General features: G+C 42.7%; 3 protein-coding genes across 7 annotated transcripts in view; 1 reads left to right on the top strand and 2 right to left on the bottom strand.

The window, feature by feature from the left end:
* The window catches only part of ARSG (arylsulfatase G), a 166,052-nt gene that overhangs the window by 132,358 nt on the left and 12,242 nt on the right, over positions 1–21,452 (bottom strand). Inside the window, exon 2 of one of the 5 annotated variants that reach the window (XM_084837501.1) lies at positions 5,249–5,943. The exons of the other annotated variants lie outside the window; for them this stretch is intronic. The gene's annotated coding sequence lies outside the window, so the exon portion shown is untranslated. The remainder of the gene's footprint in view (positions 1–5,248; positions 5,944–21,452) is intronic. 5 annotated transcript variants of the gene reach the window in all.
* SLC16A6 (solute carrier family 16 member 6) lies at positions 1,784–20,292 on the top strand. Its single transcript, XM_084837505.1, has 6 exons — positions 1,784–2,281; positions 7,354–7,595; positions 9,624–9,767; positions 10,244–10,372; positions 13,981–14,805; positions 17,028–20,292. Exons 2-6 carry the CDS (start codon positions 7,361–7,363, stop codon positions 17,267–17,269), a joined length of 1,575 nt encoding a protein of 524 aa, XP_084693631.1. The 5' UTR covers positions 1,784–2,281; positions 7,354–7,360; the 3' UTR covers positions 17,270–20,292.
* The window catches only part of AMZ2 (archaelysin family metallopeptidase 2), a 58,500-nt gene continuing 42,296 nt past the window's right edge, over positions 5,249–21,452 (bottom strand). Inside the window, exon 8 of the mRNA XM_084837510.1 lies at positions 5,249–5,943. The gene's annotated coding sequence lies outside the window, so the exon portion shown is untranslated. The remainder of the gene's footprint in view (positions 5,944–21,452) is intronic.

The following is a 21,452-nucleotide window of genomic DNA, read 5'->3' as shown; positions in this document are numbered from 1 at the left end:
GGAACCTGGGAAAGGAAAACGCGCTCGCGCCGCGCAGAGAAAAGCACGCGCCAGGGCTCGCGGCCGAGAGGGTTCCGCTAGGCAATCCATCCACTAGGAGGCGCTCGCCGGGTTCCCAATCTTGAGGAAAGCAAGTGCAGTTAACAAGGGCAGAATTCTTTAAAAGCTGGCGGGGAGGATGGTTTGCAAAGTGCCGCCCTCCCAAATGTGGTGCCTTTCATCAACATTGAGGCCCCTTAGCAAGTTGTAGGTGCCATTTGGCTCAAGAATTTACTTTGGATCTTCTTTAGACAGGGCGCTGCATTTGGGAACGCGCTGTTGAAATAGCAACAAACCCATCTTGCATAGCTGGTCAAGAGCACACTAGTATCAAATTCTGGGAGATTCAGAAGGGAGGGGTTGGTTTTGATGCCACTGGGCAGCCGGCGACTGGCGACAACTCCTTAGGAAACTTGCAGGAGCAGCTTCCCGAGGTTTATGTCGGGGGGCCAGCACAGGACGAATCTGCCAAGAATGCTCGGCGGATCAGATCCACGGGGAGGGTTTGCCGCCAGGAACTGTAGTAAAGCAAGGGAATGAAAGTGAAGCCCGCGTCTCCTCCCCTAGCTGACGAGAGACCGCATGGCGCGGCTACTGGCGCGCGCATTAGAGCACGAGCGCGCGCGCACACACGCATATATACCTTGCTACTGGGGTACACATACCTCTGGAGAAAGCATTTCGTACTGATGGAGAAGTCCAAAGGCAGGCGGCTTCCTTAAGTAGGCTTCCGTCTTCTCTGTGCCGCAGTTTACCTTAAGTGACCCCGGACATGGCGTTTGCAAAACGGGGGCGCCCATCTTGGCTGAACGAATGGCTCTAAACTCATATCCTCCCTTAAATACTTCGATTCATCCCCGTAATACCACCACCACCCGAGATTACCACGGCAAATTCACGCTGTTGGAGTTGGGGGTAGGAATAAAGGACCCTGAATCCCTAAGCAGCAATCAGGCAGAAGGTGTCACCCTTTCAAAGGCTCTGAAGAAACAGAAGTATAAACTTGATGGGTAAAGCCTCCTCTGATGGGCTGAGAACGAAAGGAAAATAGATACTAAATGCATGTGAGAGACAGACGAGAGGGTATGGGGTGGCGGTGACATTCAGGCTCACGAATCTTGAGGAAATTAAAAGAGGCTCTGGTCAGTGGCTTCCACCAGACAAGGCTCCTAAAAACTGCAATCCTAATTCCTATGCATATTTTCTCAGAAGTTCCGTTGATTTCATTAGGGCTTGTTAGCAAACAAGGCTAGGCGGTGTCTGAAAGGAATATGCATTAGTGAAGGGGGTGGGGGAGAGAATGCTATCGCCTCTTGGGGACGACGAAAGGGAGCCTATTTGAAAGAGGGGAGGCAAGTCCCCTAAAACACGCATATGTAGAGGGAGATATTAGGTAATTATTCCACAGAATGAGAACAAATTTAGAATGCGGGGGGGGGGGCGGGCATGACAGAACGCAGACGTGGCAGAGCCAGACTACTATCCATCCGCAAGGGTCTCAACCCCTTCCAACCTCTCCGGGGTTTGCAGAGGGTTCTTGCATGTCTCACCCATGTCGCCGCCCGGCGCGCGCACACAGCGTCCCCCCCCCCCCCCCGAGCACGCGGAAGCAGCCAGCTCTTCTGCTGCAATTGCAAGACCGAGGCCGGCGCGCACATGGCGCTGCTGAGCTACAGCGCGCGCCAGGTTCGCCGGCAAAGACCGGCTCGAGCCGGTATAAAAAGCTGGGCTACAGTAGGGAAATAGAGGAGACGGCAGCAGTTGTAAAGGGGACCAGACAGCAGTGAGAGGGGGAGAGAGACAGACAGAGTCTGCTAGGGCGAGCAAAGGGCGGTGCGGGTGGCGACCCTCTGAAAGCCCAAGCGCACAGGGGGTACTCGGTTGGGCATGGGGCAGCCTTGGCATAAGCAGAGGGAGCCCAGTGTTGGATAACGAGGGCAGGGAGGACTTGCTCGTCTCTCCTCGCTGAAGGGGGTCTGTTTTAGCCACAGGCTCTACCCTCCCCCAAAGGGGTCAGGAGTATAAGTTTGAGGCAGCTGCTCCCCCGCCCCCAGTGCCTTTCTGAGCCGGTTCCTTGGCTCTCGCTCTTAAGGGCGAGGGGTTGGGTGTTCTACGCAGCCACCTCAGCATGTTACTGACCAGGTCATAGGCCAAAGCTGCACTTCTCTGCGGCTTGGGAGGGATCTTTCCTTCCACATCTTTCTCTCCCCAAGTTGCAGCAGCAACACCTTCTACTGACCTGGTAAGTGACTTTTCTTCTGGACACTGAAGTTTGGTTGCCTTGCTGCTGTAGGTTTTTTTTTTTTTAAACCCCACAAAAACGTTATTTGCTGTTTTCATCTAGAGCATCAGTCTCTGCTTTTTTCTTCTTTTAAAAAAATCGGCGGATGTGATCCAATAAAAAAAAATGTGCCTTAAAGAGGCACAAACTGATGGAGAAATTGTCTCCTCATGAGTTCTTAGTTTTCCTCACTTTCCTCAACGTGGATGAGATTTCCACCACCACCGATATTCTGAAACTTGAGAGGTTATTTTTTCCTTCAGAAAAACAAACATTTTTTCTTTCCCATAGGAACCTCATTGCATATGTGCTCTCTCTCTTTGGTCGTTGTACTCTCTTTTATTTTTATTAAAGAAATTTGGTGTGTGGTTAATTGTTTATGCGATAGGTATGCACCGCTCTGCGTTCCATCAAGGTTATCAAGGCGTTTTAAACCGGATTGAGGATAACTACATGGTGCAATGCCCAGAGTCTCTCCTGCACTCTCTGAGGGACTGCAAATTCTGCAGGCGTTTCATCCCAATTCAACAAAGCACTTGCAGCTCACATGTTACTAAGTCCCTTCACCCAGGCTGCAATCAAGTCTTTCCCACAGTAGTGGGGGACTTAAAACACACCAAATGTTTTGTAGGAGTGGAATGACCTGAACAGAACCGGCAGTATGGGACTTGTCATATACTTCACAAAAGTAGAACAAACTGGTATCTGAACCTGTCCTGCACTGAAAAGTTAGAGGGGGGACCTGATCAAGAGAAGATCTGCCTTGCAGATGCACTGGAGCTTATTGGCGGTATCCACTGCATGGCCAAAGATATTACAAAATTGTTTTTCATTCATAGGCAGATGCAGCCTATGAATGAAAAACAATTGCAAATCAGTAATTTGTTTTGGAGGATTTGTTACCATTTTAACAAATCACTACACGGTTCATTGAACAGAGGATAGTTTCAGCCAGTTGGCATCAAGATTGTAATAGGAAGAGTTGTCATGCTCTTATTTTACACAGCCCCCTTAAAATACTAGGATCCTATTCAGGTTCCTTCAAATGTAAGATCATTGGGACAAAGACTGTAGTTTAAAAGTACTTGCACATTGCAAGCATTACTATAAAATTGCTGTTTCTAGCTAGTGCATTCTTTATAGTTAAAGAATCTGTGTACTATTTATTTAAAATCTTTATCCTTTACATCTAATGATCTACAAGGTGGCATTCCAGTGCCTTTAGGCTATAGAATAGATGGATTTGATGAACGGATAAATGCAATCTCCCTTGGGTTTGAAACCAAGTTCAAAAACTGCCTCCGTGAATCCCATGTTTCAGTCTCTACCTGGTGGAAGTGGAATGCCAGTGGGATTAGTTTTCAAGGGTAATAGTGCAGCTGCTAGGAGATACCCCTAAAATAGCTGCAGACCCCCATCAAATGTAATGCATTTAAAACTTTCTGCATATGAGAAACAAAATCTTTCAGTACCCCAAAAAGAATCTCCCAGCCCAATCATATGCAGTTAGACATATGATTTCAATGGGCATATCAATGGGCTTCAGCACACTTAACTGCATACAAATAGGCTGCCCATGACATAACATAGTATTGCTTTTCATGAGCAGCATAATTAAGACTCTGTATTACACATACAGAATTACATATTATACATTTAACTTGAATCAGTTTTAATTGCAACTAAATAATTTGCCATGTAATAATGACAACACATGGGTGTTTTCTACTATGTGTACGGATGTTTCTAAACAAAAGAGTAAACTTAACGAGCAACAACAAAATAATCCGAACTGCTTAGGTGGGGTAAGATGTATGCTTGCTGGAGTTTTTCCCCATTTTGTACAATGTAAAAGAATCCTTGTCCTTCAAAAACTACATAAAGGAAAGATGGACTCCCCATGATCAGTGCCCAGGAGTCCCAAGCCAGTGAACCTGTTCCCTTCACCTTTTCCACAACCTGTGACCACCGTGGCTACATGCAGATAAGTGTGCAATGTTAGATTTCTTCTGTGGCAAGTTGCTATGAAGTACACTGAAAATATACTATGCTACTGCAGTTTTGGTTTTTATTACACCAAGATGCTTCATAGTTGATCAGGAACCATTTGCTCCTTTTGAAGGTGCTGCCCACATGCACTGTCCTGAGAGAAACAAGACTGGCTAACAGGTGACATTTGTCCATGGCCCCACCTTAACTGAAGAACAGAATTCCATTAGTAATTATTCTAACTTATTTTATCATTCTAGTGTGGCAGAACAACAGCAGTGGAGAGTGCTGGAAAAATTGTAAGACATCTGCAGCGTGCAAAGTCTTGGATGGGTGTGAAGTCACCAGCTAGAGGCTTGACTGGGTGCTTCATTAGAATGACAGTCATAAATAATCAAGAATAGATGACACTCTTGATTATTTGCTGTTGACATACATACCCAAACTTCCTTGAAAACAAAGCACTCAGCTTTCCACAGCTAGGAATGCATATTTCTAAGAACCAGTAGAGGGAAATGAGCTGGGTAAATAAGCCTGAGCTATGTAAAGAAGCAGCACAAAGATTTGTTTTTCAATTCTGCTTGATTTTGTTGTTCTACAACAGGAGTAGGCAACCTGGTGCTCTCCAGATGTTTTGGACTGCAACTCCCATAAGTCCTGACAATTGGTTCTACTGGTTGGAGCTGATTATTTATTTATTTATATTCATTTCATTTCTATACCGCCCAATAGCCGAAGCTCTCTGGGCGGTTCACAAAAATTAAAACCAAACAGCACACAATAAAACAATTTAAAATATATAGAACATTAAAACCACAATATAACAATACAACCACAATAAAACCTAGCAGCAGCGCAGGAACTTAAAATACAGATTTAAAACAGCAAAGCTAAAAGTCTAGAAAGCTAAAATGCCTGGGAAAATAAAAAGGTCTTCACCTGGTGCCGAAAAGGGAGCTCATTCCACAGCCGGGGTGCCACAGCAGAAAAAGCCCTCCTCCTAGTTGCCACCCGCCTCACTTCCTTTGGCAGGGGTTCACAGAGAAGGGCCGCTGAGGATGATCTTAAGGTCCGGGCAGGCACATATGGGAGGAGGCGATCCTTCAGATAACCTGATAAGAGTTGTAGTCCAAAACTTCTGAAGGGCACCAGGTTGCCTACCCCTGGTTGAGACTGAACTAGGTAGCTCAGTAAAAGTTCCTTATCAATCTTGAATGTGGGCAGTCACTGTAACCACTCAGGCTGCTCTGATGCTTTTTTAAATTAAAACAAAAAAGCAGCAAGATGATTCAAAATCATCCCGTGGAGTGGGAGTCCCCATCCTTTTAGGGCCTCATGGCTCTCAAAAAATGGCTGCCATGAGGGGGCTCACCCATGCACAAAATGGCTGCAGTAGGTGTGGCCAGTCACCGAACCTCCATTTCCCAAAAGGCAAACTGGTGAGGCTAGCAGAAAAGTAACTTGCCCCAAAACCTAGTACAAGGCAGAGTGGTGTAGAAGTTCCAAAACACAAAACCACTCTTTGGAATCCAACGTTTTCTGCTCCAACGCCCATTTTACCAAAACCAAACTGAGGCTCAGTGAGAATAACTGGACCAAGAAACAGTACCGAATGCCAGATCATATACTTGCTCCTAGAAAGAACAAAATACCCATTTCAGAGAAGGCAAATTGGTGATGCTCAGAGAAAGACACACACAAAATCACATTCCATGAATACACACACACACACACACACAAATTCACTGCACACAAACAAACGAACTAGATAACACACGTTGAAAAAAGAGCCCCCCTCCCCAAACACACACTACACAGACAAAACATGCCCTTCACTCCCTGCCACCTCTATCCCCCTAGGATGTGCCCTACTATTCCCCAGCTTACATTGTTCTTTTTTTCTGAGCAGCTGGGCATGCTTCAAAACCAAGCACTGGACTGCAGCCACCCGCCATTTTTATTTTCTAAGGATGCCTCACAGGCCCACATGGGGCCCAGATGCACTCCTGGAAATAAAGAAGATGCCTGAGGCTTGTACTTCATTCTGTAGCATGCTAGCCTCCCAGTTATTATTTTTAATTTAAAAAATTCAGGTGAAGCAAAGAGCCTGGCAGGCATTAAGTGAGGTGTCCACAAGCACATTGGTGCCCATGGGCACCGTGTTGGTTGGGGCTCCCAGCTGTGGAGGTTTACATAACTTTCCAGCTGTACAGAAAACTGGGCTGCAATAGAAGCCCAGTTTGAAAGGAATAAAGGTCCAGTTGCTTTTAGGGCTTTTAACTGTCCCGAAATGCAATCCAAAATTGTGAGGCTTGGAAATCTTTTCACAGTGTTTGTGAAATTTCACAGGGCCTTTGGTTCATCATGGGGATTTCACAAAATTGCTTCTTTTCCACTGTATTTAAGTCAGATGACAGTTCCTTAATTGCTTGTTCTTAAATGGAAGCAGCTGGTCCTTATGATTAAACACATTTTCTAGTTCTTAATTTAACTAATCCAATCTGATCATAAAAGGAGAAATGTCTGCTGAGATACTCTGTCCAATCCTAAAATAGCAGACAATCGGATAATCGTTGTTTTCCCAATTCTCTATGTGCTGTGAAAAAACAGTCACGTTTTGTGACAGAGGGTAGTAGCATAGTGTGTCCATGCATTCACAGAACCAACCGCTTTGGTGCTTCTAAAAATAACCCGGAATGAACAAAAATGCTAGCTTCTGGAATGGAGCAGGTCAGCGGAGCTCGTTAAAGGGAGCTCCACTGCCCTGTCCCAATCTGGAAACAAGTGTTTCCGTTCATTTCAGGGGTTATTTTTAGAAGCATCAAAGCCTTGTTCCACAAGTGGTGGGTCCTGTGAGCACAACAGAACCAGTGGAGGCAGAACAGCCCCACTGGATACACCCAACGGTTGTAATTATAACCATGGTTACTGGGAAGCAAGCCCACTGAACTCATCAGATTTGCTTCCAAGTAGACATATTTAGGATAGATGTTTATGACATGTTTTTAGAAGATGCACTGATCTCCCCTCGTCTTCTATTCCAGATCTAAAATGACTGTCAAAGCAACAAGAATGTCATGTATTGCTCCAAATGTTTATACTAAAGTGCCTGATGGAGGATGGGGCTGGATTGTGGCTTTTGCTTTCTTCTTTGTGGAGGCCTTGACATATGGCATTATCAAGTCTTTCGGAGTCTTCTTTACAGACTTAGTGCAAAGTTTTGAGGAAACCAACAGCAGGATATCATGGATAATCTCAATATGTGTATTTGTACTAACATTTACAGGTGAGTGTACAGTAGATCTTGTGAGCTTGTAACAGCTTGATCCTCTACAAAGTTGAGCAGGCCTAAACCTATTGAATTCAATGGCTTAAAGGTGCCTTGCTCTGTGTAAGACTGGGCTCCTAGGGCTGTGTGGTTATGCCTATATACAAATATCACTGTCCTACATAAGTACCAAGATGTAATAGGTTAACATAAACAGGTGTATCCGTATGTTACTTTAGTGTTAGCAAACCCTAAAAAGCAAAGCTGCCCATGCAGAGATGCATTTGAGAAGTTGTTTAAGTCTCAGCTGGTTTCATGGACTTGTCTCATTATAGGGCTGGTACTACAATTTAAAATGTGCAAAAGCTGGGTTGCAGTTAAACCTCAAAAAAACCAAGATTATGGCAACCAGCTTGATTGATAACTGGCAAATAGAGGGAGAAAACGTGGAGGCAGTGACAGAATTTGACTTTCTAGGCGCAAAAATTACTGCAGACGCTGACTGCAGCCAGGAAATCAGAAGACGTTTACTTCTTGGGAGGAGAGCAATGACATCTTGATAAAATAGTTAAGAGCAGAGACATCACACTGATGACAAAGGTCTGCATAGTTAAAGCAATGGTATTCCCCATAGTAACCTATGGCTGCGAGAGCTGGACCATAAGGAAGGCTGAGCGAAGGAAGATAGATGCTTTTGAACTGTGGTGCTGGAGGAAAATTCTGAGAGTGCCTTGGACTGCAAGAAGATCAAACTAGTCCATACTCCAGGAAATAAAGCCAGACTGCTCACTTGAGGGAATGATCTTAAAGGCAAAACTGAAGTACTTTGGCCACATCATGAGAAGACAGGATACCCTGGAGAAGATGCTGATGCTAGGGAAAGTGGAAGGCAAAAGGAAGAGGCGACCAAGGGCAAGGTGGATGAATGATATTCTGGAGGTGACAGACTCGACCTTGGGGGAGCTGGGGGTGGTGAAGGCTGACAGGAAGCTCTGGTGTGGGCTGGTCCATGAAGTCACGAAGAGTTGGAAGCAACTGACTGAATAAACAACAACAAACTACAATTTAGGGGAGAGCTAGGTTTTAAGTAAGTCACAAGAACAGTTACCTATGACAACTGCGACTGCTGTCTCACATTAAAGGAGCAGAGGTTCCGTGAAAAGGATGTACAAACATCGCTATAAGAGTAAAAAAAGAAGTGTTAGGAAAAAGAGTGAGGGGAGTAGGAAGGCAAGGGAATCTGAGAGAAAAAAACCAGAAGGAACAAGGACAGAGATGTAGTTAAGATGAATTGGGGCACTATCTACTTCTCTGTCTGCACCAGCCACACTGTAATTAGTGGGAGTTTCATAAGGGCAGAGTTGCTGATTTCAGTGTGGCTAGAACAGGAGAAGCTCCTCCAGTTGGATTGCATTTCTCAATGTTTATCCCAAGTCAGACAACTCAAATCAAACCACCTCTCCTTGAAGGAAAGATAACTCTGGAAGATGAGGCCAGAACAGTGAGGGCTTGCTTCTGACACAGTTGCTGTTGTCAGAGTTAATTAAATCACATTAGTTAAGCTTGGAGAAAGTCCACGTGTAGTGTGTGTGTGTGTGTGTTTGACATCTGCTCTATACAGTGACTTAATTCAAGTTTATTGATATAGGAGAAAAATATCACTTGAGCCCTGACTACTGGAGTTTCATTTCAATTTTTAAATAATTAGAAATGAATCAAATATTTCTGCTTATTTTGAATTCACTGGGAGACTGACCTACATAGTGTCAGATTTCCTTCCTGTTTAATACATTTTTTTTGAGGGGGGAATATATTTGGGGGGCCTTCCAACCTGCTAATATACTTTTATAAAAGAAGGAAATAAAGGGTTGCCCCTTAGATTTGTTTTTTTAATTAATCACAATCCATGTAGTACTTCCTCTTTCCATAACATTCATCGTGCTATAATAAAAAGCAAGTAAAACTCCTCTTTGTACCCTAGGTTGGAAGCCACTATAGTAACTTTTAAGAGGTACAGAAAATAATCACCCTTTTCCTCTTTTGCAGCTCCTCTCTCTACAGTACTATCTAATCGTTTTGGTCATCGTCTGGTAGTGATGACTGGCGGGCTACTGATCAGTACTGGAATGGTTGCAGGCTCCTTTGCACGCACAGTTGTTGAAATGTACATCTCAATTGGCATAGTCTCAGGTGAGTTACACACTCCATCTTTCAGTGAAATTGCCAGCTGTCATAATTTGTAAGATAAACTTGAAAAGATTCAGGGTTGGAAACAGCCCAGGCGCCTGGTGGCCAGTGTATAAAAATACTGGTTCCTGGTGGGTCTTGTGGGGCCACCTGGTTCTACTGATTGACCCTGGTGGTTTTTAACATGAGGGGTAGAATTAAATTTGCAACCTCACCACTCAGTGGCAGAACAGATACTGAGACTGAAGAAACCGGTCACAATGCATTCCAATAATTTGAAAAATTACACTTGCTGTCAATGAGAATTGGCTAAATGTGCCAGTACTCCAGCAGCCAAGGTCCCTGGTGGTGGCTGGTATTTCCAGAGTGAGTGGTTGAAAAACCCACAAAGGGAAGCCAACATTTCAAGGGTCTAGTCCAATATCAGCATCTCCCTAACTGTCTTGCGCTAATGGCATTTATTTGTTATTTATTCACAGGCTTAGGATACTGCCTTGCCTTTCTCCCAACTGTCACCATTCTGTCACAGTACTTTGACAAAAAGCGTTCATTGGTCACAGCAGTGGCTTCTACCGGAGAATGCTTCGCCGTTTTTTCATTTGCACCAGGTAATGAAACAACTTCTTGGATGTTCTTACGACACATGGTTGCCTGAACCTTACCCCTTCCTTAGTTCTACTAATTCCATTGTGTAATCTTTCTATATAAGCATATAAAGATTTGTTCCCACCAAAATGTTTCTTTAAGAATCATCTAATCAATCTCAGCTGTTTTTTGGCTGGAGCATAGCTTCAGCTAAATTTTTCTCAAATTCTCAGCTGTACTGAACCCAAGTTTACCAAATTCAGATCCAACACTCTTCCTGGGCACTCTTAAAGGTCATGTGGCTTTGGAAGACATTAAACAGATCTTGAATTGAGCCAAAGAATCTCTGCCCTTAATCCCAGAACATGGTACTCCACAAAGGCACAGATCATCATATTTCTGCACAGAAAGTGGGTGGAGGGAGCAGCTGTCTGTCACCTTCATCAAAGAACTGCTGAATCTTTCTGAATGCTGGGCAGGCCTTCAGAATGCTTGCTCTTTTGCTAGAGGTCAGTCCATTATTCCCCTCCAAGTACGCAGTTCTTCCTTCTACTCTTGGGAGGAATCCCAGGAACACTGGCCATCTGGAAAGCTAGGGGTTGGGGGATAGTGGCAAAAGGATCCAGGAAGGGCAGGGAAGGAGTAGTGAACTCAGGTATTTACACAAAATATCCACAGCCTTGGAAGCATGCAGAAGAGACACTGCAAAGGTGATTAGGGCCCCTCCTTTACAATTATGTCTAGAAAGCATATTCTGTCCCCTTGGTTATTATAGATAAAAACTCAGATCATGACCACCACTCAAAACTCACTCTCAGCCTGATACTGTTTTTACAATCTTTCGAGAACAAAATGACCTTATACACAATCTGGTGAACTTCCAGTATAAGTTTTCCAAGCTAAAAATAAAACTGAACAGCAATGCCAGCTTGTAATAGCATAATGCAAAGCCAGTCTGGAAAGTTAGATGGTATATAAGGCAGAGGGTTCATCATTTATGAAACCCAAAACCTGGGTTCTTGCAATTCACCCTTTCATGAAGCCTACTCAAATTGCATCAAGTCTATTTGAACATGTTAAGATGAGATGTACTTTCTCCTAGTACATTTTCCAAGTTAGAAAACCTGCTTTTGCCTTTAAAACCCCATTGCCCCTAGTTGTACTACAGAAGAGGAACCCTGCCTTTAACCCATCCTGTCATGGTTGAAGGAGATACTTCAGAGGGTGTTATGTTCACAAAGGTTTTTGTTTGTTTGTTTTAACTTACTTTTACTGTAAAATTTCAATGGAAGAAAAGAAAAAAACAAAAAATGTGGCTACATAGATTTGAATATATCAATTTCACTGCATATATATGAAATGTGTATATATGTATTTGCGCATATATATATATATATATATATATATATATATATATATGAGAGAATGAAAATACACGTGTCTAAGGGCTATACATAAACTTCAACAAAAGCAGACCAAATATCCATTTGCAGCTGGCGTCTATACACCCCCAGTTCACATGTTGAAAGCTTTGTAAGGTCTTTAATCGATTGCATTATAGGAGGTGAGCGTTTATCCTTCCAATGTTGTAATATCAGATTTTTAGCTATCAGAAGGGCACAGAGAATCTATTTGCAGACTATGCAAATGGATGGCCCATTTACCCCTGTAATATTGCATAGATGGGGCCACTACGTGTGCAATATTAAATTTACAGAAGTTCCTGAGTTGCCATTTTTTTCACAAAATGGCGACTGCGGGAAAGACAGGCGCTCACAGACAGCTCAGGGTAGGTGATGGCAGTTTGGTGAGCGGGGGGCGGGGCGAGCGGGGGCAGCAGCTCGGTGGGCACGGCCCAGAGGTGCAAACAAGGGAAAGTTTGTCGGACTCTTGGAGTGAGCCGGGCACCTGCACCATCTCTTAAGACCCCGTATATCATATTTATTCACCAACAATAAGTATTTATACACTTAGATCGTAGGTCAACTTGTCTGATAGGCCTCAATAAGTGCTTCCAATAGTGAGGGAGATGCTGAAGCTGTAAAAGCAGCAGGGCCAAACCTAGATACTAACCAATGTTGCAATTGCAAGTACTGCTATTCAGCCATAGATGGCAAATCGTGTTTAACCTACAAAATAGAGAACTACAAAAACTCATCATCAGCACCCACCAGTTGATCCAACGTAAAAAAGTCTTATCCGTCCACGTCCACCACAAAAACATATTCTTAACAGTTTTTAAATCTGAATTTCCCCATAGCATCATTTAGCATGAGAAAAAGGATCAAAATGTAATTGACATGACATTTCTCTAACAGCCATAACAGTGGGAGGAACCCTATCAGTTCTAGTATCCCTAGAACCTAATGCCATCCATTTAGAGAGAGGGTCCACACAAAAAGATTCCAAAACTGACCAAGGTGGAAAATCTGATCTAAACAGAAAACACCAAAATTTAGTACAAGTCAACAAATAAACCTGAGGATATAAAGCAAGAGCCGGAAAACTGAACGCACCTTCTTTAACTGGAAGTTGGATCCTTTTCAAAGATAATTGTGGCAGAGAGGAACCCTCCCAAAATATATGAAACAAAGCATTGTTTTTTGCAAAATATTTGCCAGATATAAATAGAGGCATCCCATGGATAACATAAACAATCCAAGGTATAGTGTTCATCTTGAGTGTATTTGCCCTGCCCCACAAACTCCGCTTTAAAGATGCTTATCTATCTAAATCCCAAGATGCCTCGTTTATCAACTTATTCACATTCAACTTGATCATTTGAGACATATCTGTAGGAATAAGTACTCCCAAATAAGCAATAACATTGGGGCACCATCGAAACTGCCCATCAGCTAATGCACTATGAGATACAGTATCTCCAATCGGCGTCAGTTCAGATGTTGACCAATTAATTGAATAGCCAGACAAATTACGAAAATCAATCAACTGCATCAAAACTGAAACAGTCAACTGGAGTTCTGAGGTGTACAATAAATGATCAGTGTAAAGAATAATTTTGAATTCTAAACTGCCATGCACATAGCCATGAATACTACTGTTCTGTCTAATGGCAGAGGTTCCAAACATAAATCAAGTATCAAAGGAGAACGTGAACATTTCTGTCTTGTACCTCTCCTAAGTGAAAAGCCAAAAAAAGACCATTAGTCATAACTCTAGCTCTTAGAGTTGAGTATAAAGTTCTGACACACTAAGAAAGCATGGGATCTCCACTAGATTCCCTACCCTGCCCCCAAGCCACACAGCATTTATGCTCCGTTTGTGGTGATATTCATTATGCTCATCCTTCAATCTTTTTGCACCGGGTACGTGGAAAATTGCAAGTTGTGCAGAGGGGGAGTGTACTTTGCCACGGCAAAGAAACAGTTTTAGTGCATGAAACCCCCACACTATGCTATATCCTATGTTAGGTTCTGCTTCTCACACTGCCAGCTTTGCTCAAACTAATTGAGCCATAAATGTAGGAAGCCTATATTCTGAGACCCAGTGGACAAGTTTGGGCATAACTTTACTCCAAAATTTGAGTCTCAAAGTATTTATGTATGCATCATTATAAATTAGAGCTTTCTGTTCCATTAATGGATACGCTTTACTTTTTCCTATTTTGTAGCTATCACTGCTTTGAAGGAACACATTGGTTGGAGATACAGCCTCTTGTTTGTTGGTCTACTGCAGCTTGGAATTGTTGCCTGTGGATCACTTCTGCGACCCATTATTATCAAAGTGCAGAAAGTAATGGAAGTATCACCAGTGGAAGAGCAAAGAGAGACAAAGTACATGCTTGAAAATGAGCAGACACGCACCTCAATAGATTCCATTGACTCAGGAGTAGAAGTAACTACCTCAACTCGCACCATGCCTAGTGATGCCAAACTGGAACTGAAAAGTGAAGAACCAAAGGAAAATGCAGAGATGCTCATAGAAGCTAGAAGCATTCCAACCAAGGAACCAAAACTCCAACTCCTAGACTTCTCTGTGATGAAAGACTATAGCTTTATTTGTTACGCACTTTTTGGTCTATTTGCTACTCTGGGATTCTTTGCTCCTTCCCTCTACATAATTCCTCTTAGCATGAGCCTCGGCATTGACAAGGATCTCTCTGCATACATACTGTCAGCAATGGCAATTGCCGAGGTCTTTGGCCGAATCACTGCTGGCTGGGTCCTCAACAAAAAGCCTATTCGAAAAATTTACATTGAACTCATCTGTGTCATTCTGCTGGATATCGCCCTCTTTGCCTTTCCTCTAGCTTATGAATTTTGGGGACTAATGATGTGTAGCATTTTCTTCGGGTTCATGCTTGGGACAGTAGCAGGCACGCACATTCCTATGTTGGCTGAAGATGATGTGGTTGGCATCGAGAAGATGTCGTCTGCTGCAGGGGTTTATGTATTTATTCAAAGTTTATCAGGGCTGGCTGGACCACCCCTTGCAGGTAAAAATGGGCAGTGTCATAGAGATACCTCCAAATGTTCTGTACTTGCTATCAATGTCTCGTCTAATGGCAGCATAGGCTAAGTCTTAGCTAGGGCACTGCCAAGAAATAGAACAAGTGCTTTCAAGTGACCAGGCTGAACTATGAGCAACATAGACACATAGATGTATATTCAGACAGAAGAAAGTTGGAGCATTCCTGGACTAGTGACTAGGAGGTGAGCAATCAGTAAGAAGGCTGAAGGACTAAGCAGGATTCTACATAAACAGTCCATACATTTACAAAAGGAACCTCAGGCCTGGAAGCCAAATCTGGCCCGGGGTTCCCTTCGTGGGGCCCCAATTTGCTTCTCCAGAGGGCCATGCCCCCTTCCACTGGCTCTGCTTCCTTCCCCCTGACTAGCGATTGGTCATTTCCCAGCTTTTGTGCAGTTTTCTCCACATTCTGAAAGGTTGAAATGCCTCTCCTAAGTCTTGGTTGATGGCAGGAGGAAGTTTAGGCTAAAATATGCGCTGGGGGGGTAGTTTTAGGGCCACCCCCTATGCCTTCAGCCTCACCCCACCACTGGAATGTAGCCCCCAAGAGCTTCTCCAAAACTGAATGTGGGCCTCAGGCTGAAAGAGGACCTTAACGAAATTAACCTAACCGCTGCCATCCAGGGAGCTTTCAGGGAAATCAAGTAGGTACGAAGAACTTACAAAAATCTGTACATATTCAAATCTTGCACAGCATTCCACCTATATCAGGCATTCAGTCATTGTTCAGTGAGCATCCCAGCCCTGCCCAAGCTGACCCTCCACTCCCACAATACAGCCATCCCCAATTTAAAGCAATCCCCAAATTGCTTTAGAATCTGTATTTTACAGTTCATAGCTGTAAGACAGTTGTCATTTCCATTTTAGAGGTGGGAAACAGGCAGGAGGGAGGGCAGAGACTTTGCCCAATACCACACTGAGATTTTGAGAGATAATACTTGAACCTAGATCTGAAACACCAGCCCAAATCTCTACCCACATTACCTTCACAACCCATACTCTTGTTCTGGTTTCAGGTGTAAGCAGCCTAAAAACGGGGAAGGAATATGACCAGGAGGACCTTTAATCTTTTTTAAGTTTCACAATTGGGAAAACTTAAAAGGATGCAAAAATCGTATAAGACAATTTTGTCTCGTAAGGGTTTTTGCATCCTTTTAATACCTCTAACTGAAAGACACAGAAGCTATCAATACTGCACTGACAGGAAGGGGTCATTTTACCTACTTGCACAATTTCTATTTTATTGTTTGTTTCATTTATATCCTGCTTTTGCTCGAAGGACCTCAAGGCAGCATATATGGTCCTCCCCCAATTTCATCCTCACAACAACCCTGTCAGTTAGCTTAGGCTGAGAATTGGAGACTGGCCCAGAGTCACCCAGACAGCTTCAGGGCTGGGAATGCACTTCCTTAGGAAGTGCTCCTTAAGAAAACTGGCCTCATCATTTGAGAGCCATGGTTCTACACAGGTGCCAAGTTGTTATTGCTACCACAAATACCCCCAAAGCCTTGCATTAGGACAATTAATTTTTAAAGTACGGTTTCATTGTATTGCTGGCAAAAAATACAGACTATTTGTAGCTGCAATGTTATTCAATACAGTAGCAGGTTTGCTCAACAACTGCAGTTCAGGAAGGAACTTCAACAACATTCCTAAAACTGTTTACAAGCTTGAGCTCATAAGATGATTGGGCTGACATCCAAAGCACACTTACTTGGAAGTGCATTTCGCTGAATTCAATGGAACACAGTTTCAGTAAATTTGTGAGCCTGCTTTCTAATTTTGGGGAGTGTGGCTGCAAGCCAAAGGAGCATGCGCATGTTTATAGAGTTTTTCCAGATGCTACTCCCACAGAACCCCCCCCAAACTCTTCTTTAAAGCACCCATACACCCTGCCAGTTCAGAGACTTGACACGTGAGGAGTTTAAAGGGAGACACTGGAGACGGGGGTGGGGATATACTATGTATACACTCACTATTGGCACATCAGTATTTTTCTGTAGTGTTTCCCTTTTAAGTTCTCACATTTAATCCCCAAACTGCCGTTTGAACTTGGGAAAGATCAATTTGGGCATTATTTAGATACAGCTCTGAAAGGACAAATCTGCAAAAAGTTTTAAACAGTAGATGCTGGCATAAAAATCAACCTTTTAACATGTTCAATGTTTCTCCCCCTCCCACCTACAGGTGTGCTAGTGGATACCACAAAGAACTATAGCTCTGCATTCTATTCCTGTGCTGCTGGCATGCTGTTGGCTGCTGTGTTCCTTTCTTTGGTGAGGCCTTGCAAGAAGTTACAGTGCCAAAGTAAGAAGCAACCAGTACAAAATAAAGTGTCGGAGCCTTTACAGGATGTACCAGATGATTTTATAGAACCTGATCTTGGAAAAAATGAGGATTCTGTAAGAGGCTGTGATAGCATGGCTTGAATTTGTTTAGAGATCGGGGGGAGGGGTGTGTGCAGGGGAGAGGAAGTAAGTCAGCTCTGATCCACCTTCTAAAAACTACACTTTAAAGGGAATGCAAAATCATAAATGTGAACAGATTTTATCAATCCTTTTAGAAAGGTTGATTAATGTTACCTAGTTTTTATAAACACCTGGAATGCTGAGTTCCATTAAATAACCCTTTAAGTGCACTCCTATCCAGCATGAAATTTGGCTCAAATTCTCATGTTCTTAACAAGAGACAGGCAATATATAAGATCTCTATCAATTCCAAACCACAGGGAATAAGCCAACTATTATGTTAAAGATAAAAGCAAATATGGTCATGTAAAAACTACTATCATTTTGCAACCTCTATATTGTCTGCTAGAACCTCATACCAGAAACTTTTGTCTATTGGCCAGACAGGAACCGTGACACAAAAGAATTGATTTGGTAAAACACAAGTCATTCTGAACATTTTTACCAGTTTCTTATGGAGGCCACCACTTCCATTTTATGGCCAGTTATTATTGCAGATATTTTATGAGCTTATCTTTCACTCCAGATTAAAATTCTTACAAACCAGTTCTATGCATATTTATTCAGAACTTTTGTCCCACTGAGTTCAGTAGGATTTATTCCCAAGTGTGCATAGGATTGCAGCCTAAGGCTGCAATTGTATGCACACTTACCTTATAATAAGTTCCAGTGAACTCAGTGGGACTTGCTTCTGAGTAGACATACACGGGATTACACCATTAAAGATCGTTATTGCCCTTTGGTAGTTGGACAAATCAACATAAACGTATCCTGATTTAGTTTTAAAACTAGTATTTATTGTTGAGAGTATTAGAGTCTACTTGGTAGGGGAAACTTGTGTTTTTCCAAACACACCCCCCCCCACTAGTCTCTTCAATGCATTGTTATTTTGTGAACTTGTCTTGAGTTTGTTTTTATTTTTTAAGGCATAGGTAACAGTGAACCTGCTCAAAAAGGGTTTTGTGACAAACTATGCCTTTTTAAAAAACGAAGCGCACAGTTATTGTTTTGGAGTACAATCCCCAAAATAGCAAGACTGTAGTCCCAGTTGGTAATACACTGAAGGCAGGGTCCTGTATGAGTGAGCAGTGTAGCTTGATCTAGTAAAAGCATGTTGGGTATTGTATTAAGACCATTTATTTGGTAAAAATTGAGCCTACAGTTAAATGTTTTACTGAATCAGGCAAGAGAATTTGCAGGGTAGGACCTTCTTTCACTGCAACTTTTGATACGTTGTGAATGGCACCTTCCGCTTTCATTGCAAGGCCCATGTCTGTGGTTTGGTTCAGCTTTGCACCAGCCAAGAATGCGAAGTATATATATTTGGGGCCTGTTCTTCTTTGGCGACTCCCACACAGACACCTATGGGAGTGTACGGGGCTCTCCCTGAATCTCATGGAGGCAGTCATGATCATGTGGATGGCCCAACTGTATGAACTAATGCCTCAGTCATCAGCTCCATGCAATAGTTTAATATGTTTTTAGGTGTTTATTTATTGTTTTATACTGTTTAAATTGATTTTATCTGTATGCCACCCTGAGATCTTAATGATATACGGTGGGATAGAATTTTTTTAATTAATTAATTAATTACATACATACATACCCACCGGGCCATGAGTCCACGAGCAGCCACATCAATGATCTCATAAGGGCTGAATGTATGAACTGGACCTTGGAGATTTGTGCATTTGTAAACTTTCCATTCACCACAGCTACATTCTGTATGAATCAAGCCAAGGATCACTGAAGGAAACCCAAAGCAGCAAAGAGAAACTTGCCACTAAAAAAAGTGTGTGTGGCAGTTTACACTTTTACAATATAACAAGAGTACTCAACAACTGCCACAGGCTTCAAATAACTGGTCCTAAAAAATTTAATGCTACCACCCTGGATGCTAATCTTGTTAGCACAGAAGTCAGTAAGTATTTTGCCATTGGCTTCAGGGGAAGCATAATTGGAAACGCGGTTGGATTTTTCTCCCATTTTCAGTCAATTATGTGTAAAGAAAGGGAATTCTAAAAGATAGCAACATGTTGGATATTCGCTCACTCTTAATAAATGACTAACAAAGGTGACACAAGCTTACTTGCCCCACTTTTATGCATCTTTTTGTCACTAGACAACTCAGGGGGACAAAATGAGAAAATAAAAAGGTCTGTTTCAGATATGAATACACACAGTATAGTTTGAAAGGTTTCTCCATATTTCAGTGGGAGTGGCATTGTATGCAGATTGCTCTGCTAAGATGTTTTATGTATGTATTATTAACCATGGAAATGGTTTTGCTTAAAGCCTCTGCAAGGAAACCTTTTAATTCACTAGTACCTAAATCCTGAATGCATTCTTTGGTGTCCTTGCAATCTCAATGTGTTTAGGGTTTAAAACCTATTTTGGGGGATGGTGGTTGTTTTTAGGGACGCATACTGTCCAGTTAAGCATCCTTAATATCAAAATACTAAGCTGTGATCTTAAGCATAATTATTTGGAAGTATGTCCTTGCTAATGTCATTTCAGTTCAGGTGTTAAAATGCCCCAAATACAGGAAAAATGCTTTCACATCAGAGTGGCTTTAGCAATCCACCCTCCTTCACTGCCTGAAAACTATGGAGATCATGTTGCAGTTTAGTGTCCTTTGTATACCTTCAGCACTTTATCATATACAGCAGAACCTCGATATATTGCAGGAGTTGCTGGGAGACATGTACCACCTCTGCTGACAGGGAGGTGGCTAACTTTTCCATTTCTGAACTAGCGAGTAAAGGAACAAAACATTAGCCTTGCATTTATAAAATTGTGTAATTTATTATTTATTTAGCAGGTGTACCTTATCAATTATTCATCATTATACTTCTAGCAAAGCAGTAAACATGCTGTATAATGTTAATTGCAAAATTAAGGGAGTCTTAGTAATGCAAGACATCAGTACAGTACTTTTGCTATTACAGCTTTGCTGAAGATAATATGCCAAGGAGCATGTTATACATATGTGGGAAAACCTAGTCACCCTGCAGATTAACGAGGTTCTACTGTATTTTTACGAGGATTTCCAATGTTAAATAATGTGTACATAACTGACTGCATCATAAGTTACTGTGTATGTACATACCATATTAGCATGACCAGAAGTATGTGCATCTGTGTGCACAAGAGATCCAAACCCAGGATTAAACACAGTCATAGCAGGATTGCTGGTTTGTTCTGTACTGTAATTAGTGAACTCTGGAAGTGCTACCAAATACTGAGTTTTGCAATAAACTTTTTAAAAAGAAAAATGTCATATTTCCATTTAATATCTCCTCTTTATTCCTAGGTCTCCCGGTTCATCTTTTAGCTATGGCAGTGATATTCATTAAAAACCCATGGCACTCTCACAAACACAACACGTCCCACAAACGTCCTAGGGTCATGACTAATAGCTAGATTACTATGGTTCCTTCATGACAGAGGTTTTCAAGCCTCAACTATCATGAAAAGAAGCACTTCACAAATGAAAGACTTCCCATGTTACAGTTTAAAGGCAGAGATGCACTCATAACTGGAAAAATTTGGTTGGCACAGGGGCTGCTCCCTGCCTTCCAACCAGGAGATCTGGCCCTTGGGGCCTTCTCATTTGGCCCACTGCATCTCCTCTCAGGCCCCAAGACCTAGGCTCTGCCCTGTGCTCCAGCCCCACAGTAGCTTTCCCTTCTGCCACTTGGGCCATTGAGTGTTCCAGTGCTCAGCCCCTCCTGCTCCTGGGTTTCCCTTTTGAATGTTCCAGTACTTGGCTCCACTCCGACCATGGCTATGATTTCTCTCGACTCCATTCACCTCCTTTGCCTTGCTGCAGCTTCTTCTTGTGCTATGCTTCTTAGGAAACAGAAGGGGCTTTGCAAATCTTTCAAGCCCACCTGCACCTGTTCCCTGAAACTCTGTGCGTAGCTACAGAGCTTGTAAGCAGGGAAGTAAGGCTGAAGGGAGAGATACAAAGAAGCCAAGCGTTCTTTGGGTGGGAAGGGAACTCTTATCAGTCAGTTCTAGTTTCTTTTTTATGGGTGGAAGGATGGCCCTGCTGAAGAGTTTCTTGTGATAGGATGGTCTTCAAAGGTGTGAGAAAGAATTAATGGAGCACACGGTCTGTATGTGTGGGAGGATGAATCAA

Source organism: Heloderma suspectum, chromosome 2 (genome assembly GCF_057233095.1).
Source record: "Heloderma suspectum isolate Gila_16-S chromosome 2, 16-S_ref, whole genome shotgun sequence".
NCBI lineage: Eukaryota > Metazoa > Chordata > Lepidosauria > Squamata > Helodermatidae > Heloderma > Heloderma suspectum.
This window is presented reverse-complemented; position numbering and strand designations above follow the sequence as displayed.

Coding starts and splice junctions, on each gene's coding strand:
- SLC16A6 (XM_084837505.1), top strand. CDS start 7,361: ATGACTGTCAAAGCAACAAGAATGTCATGTATTGCTCCAAATGTTTAT. Junction 7,596..9,623: donor ATTTGTACTAACATTTACAG/GTGAGTGTACAG, acceptor CCTCTTTTGCAG/CTCCTCTCTCTACAGTACTA. Junction 9,768..10,243: donor CTCAATTGGCATAGTCTCAG/GTGAGTTACACA, acceptor ATTTATTCACAG/GCTTAGGATACTGCCTTGCC.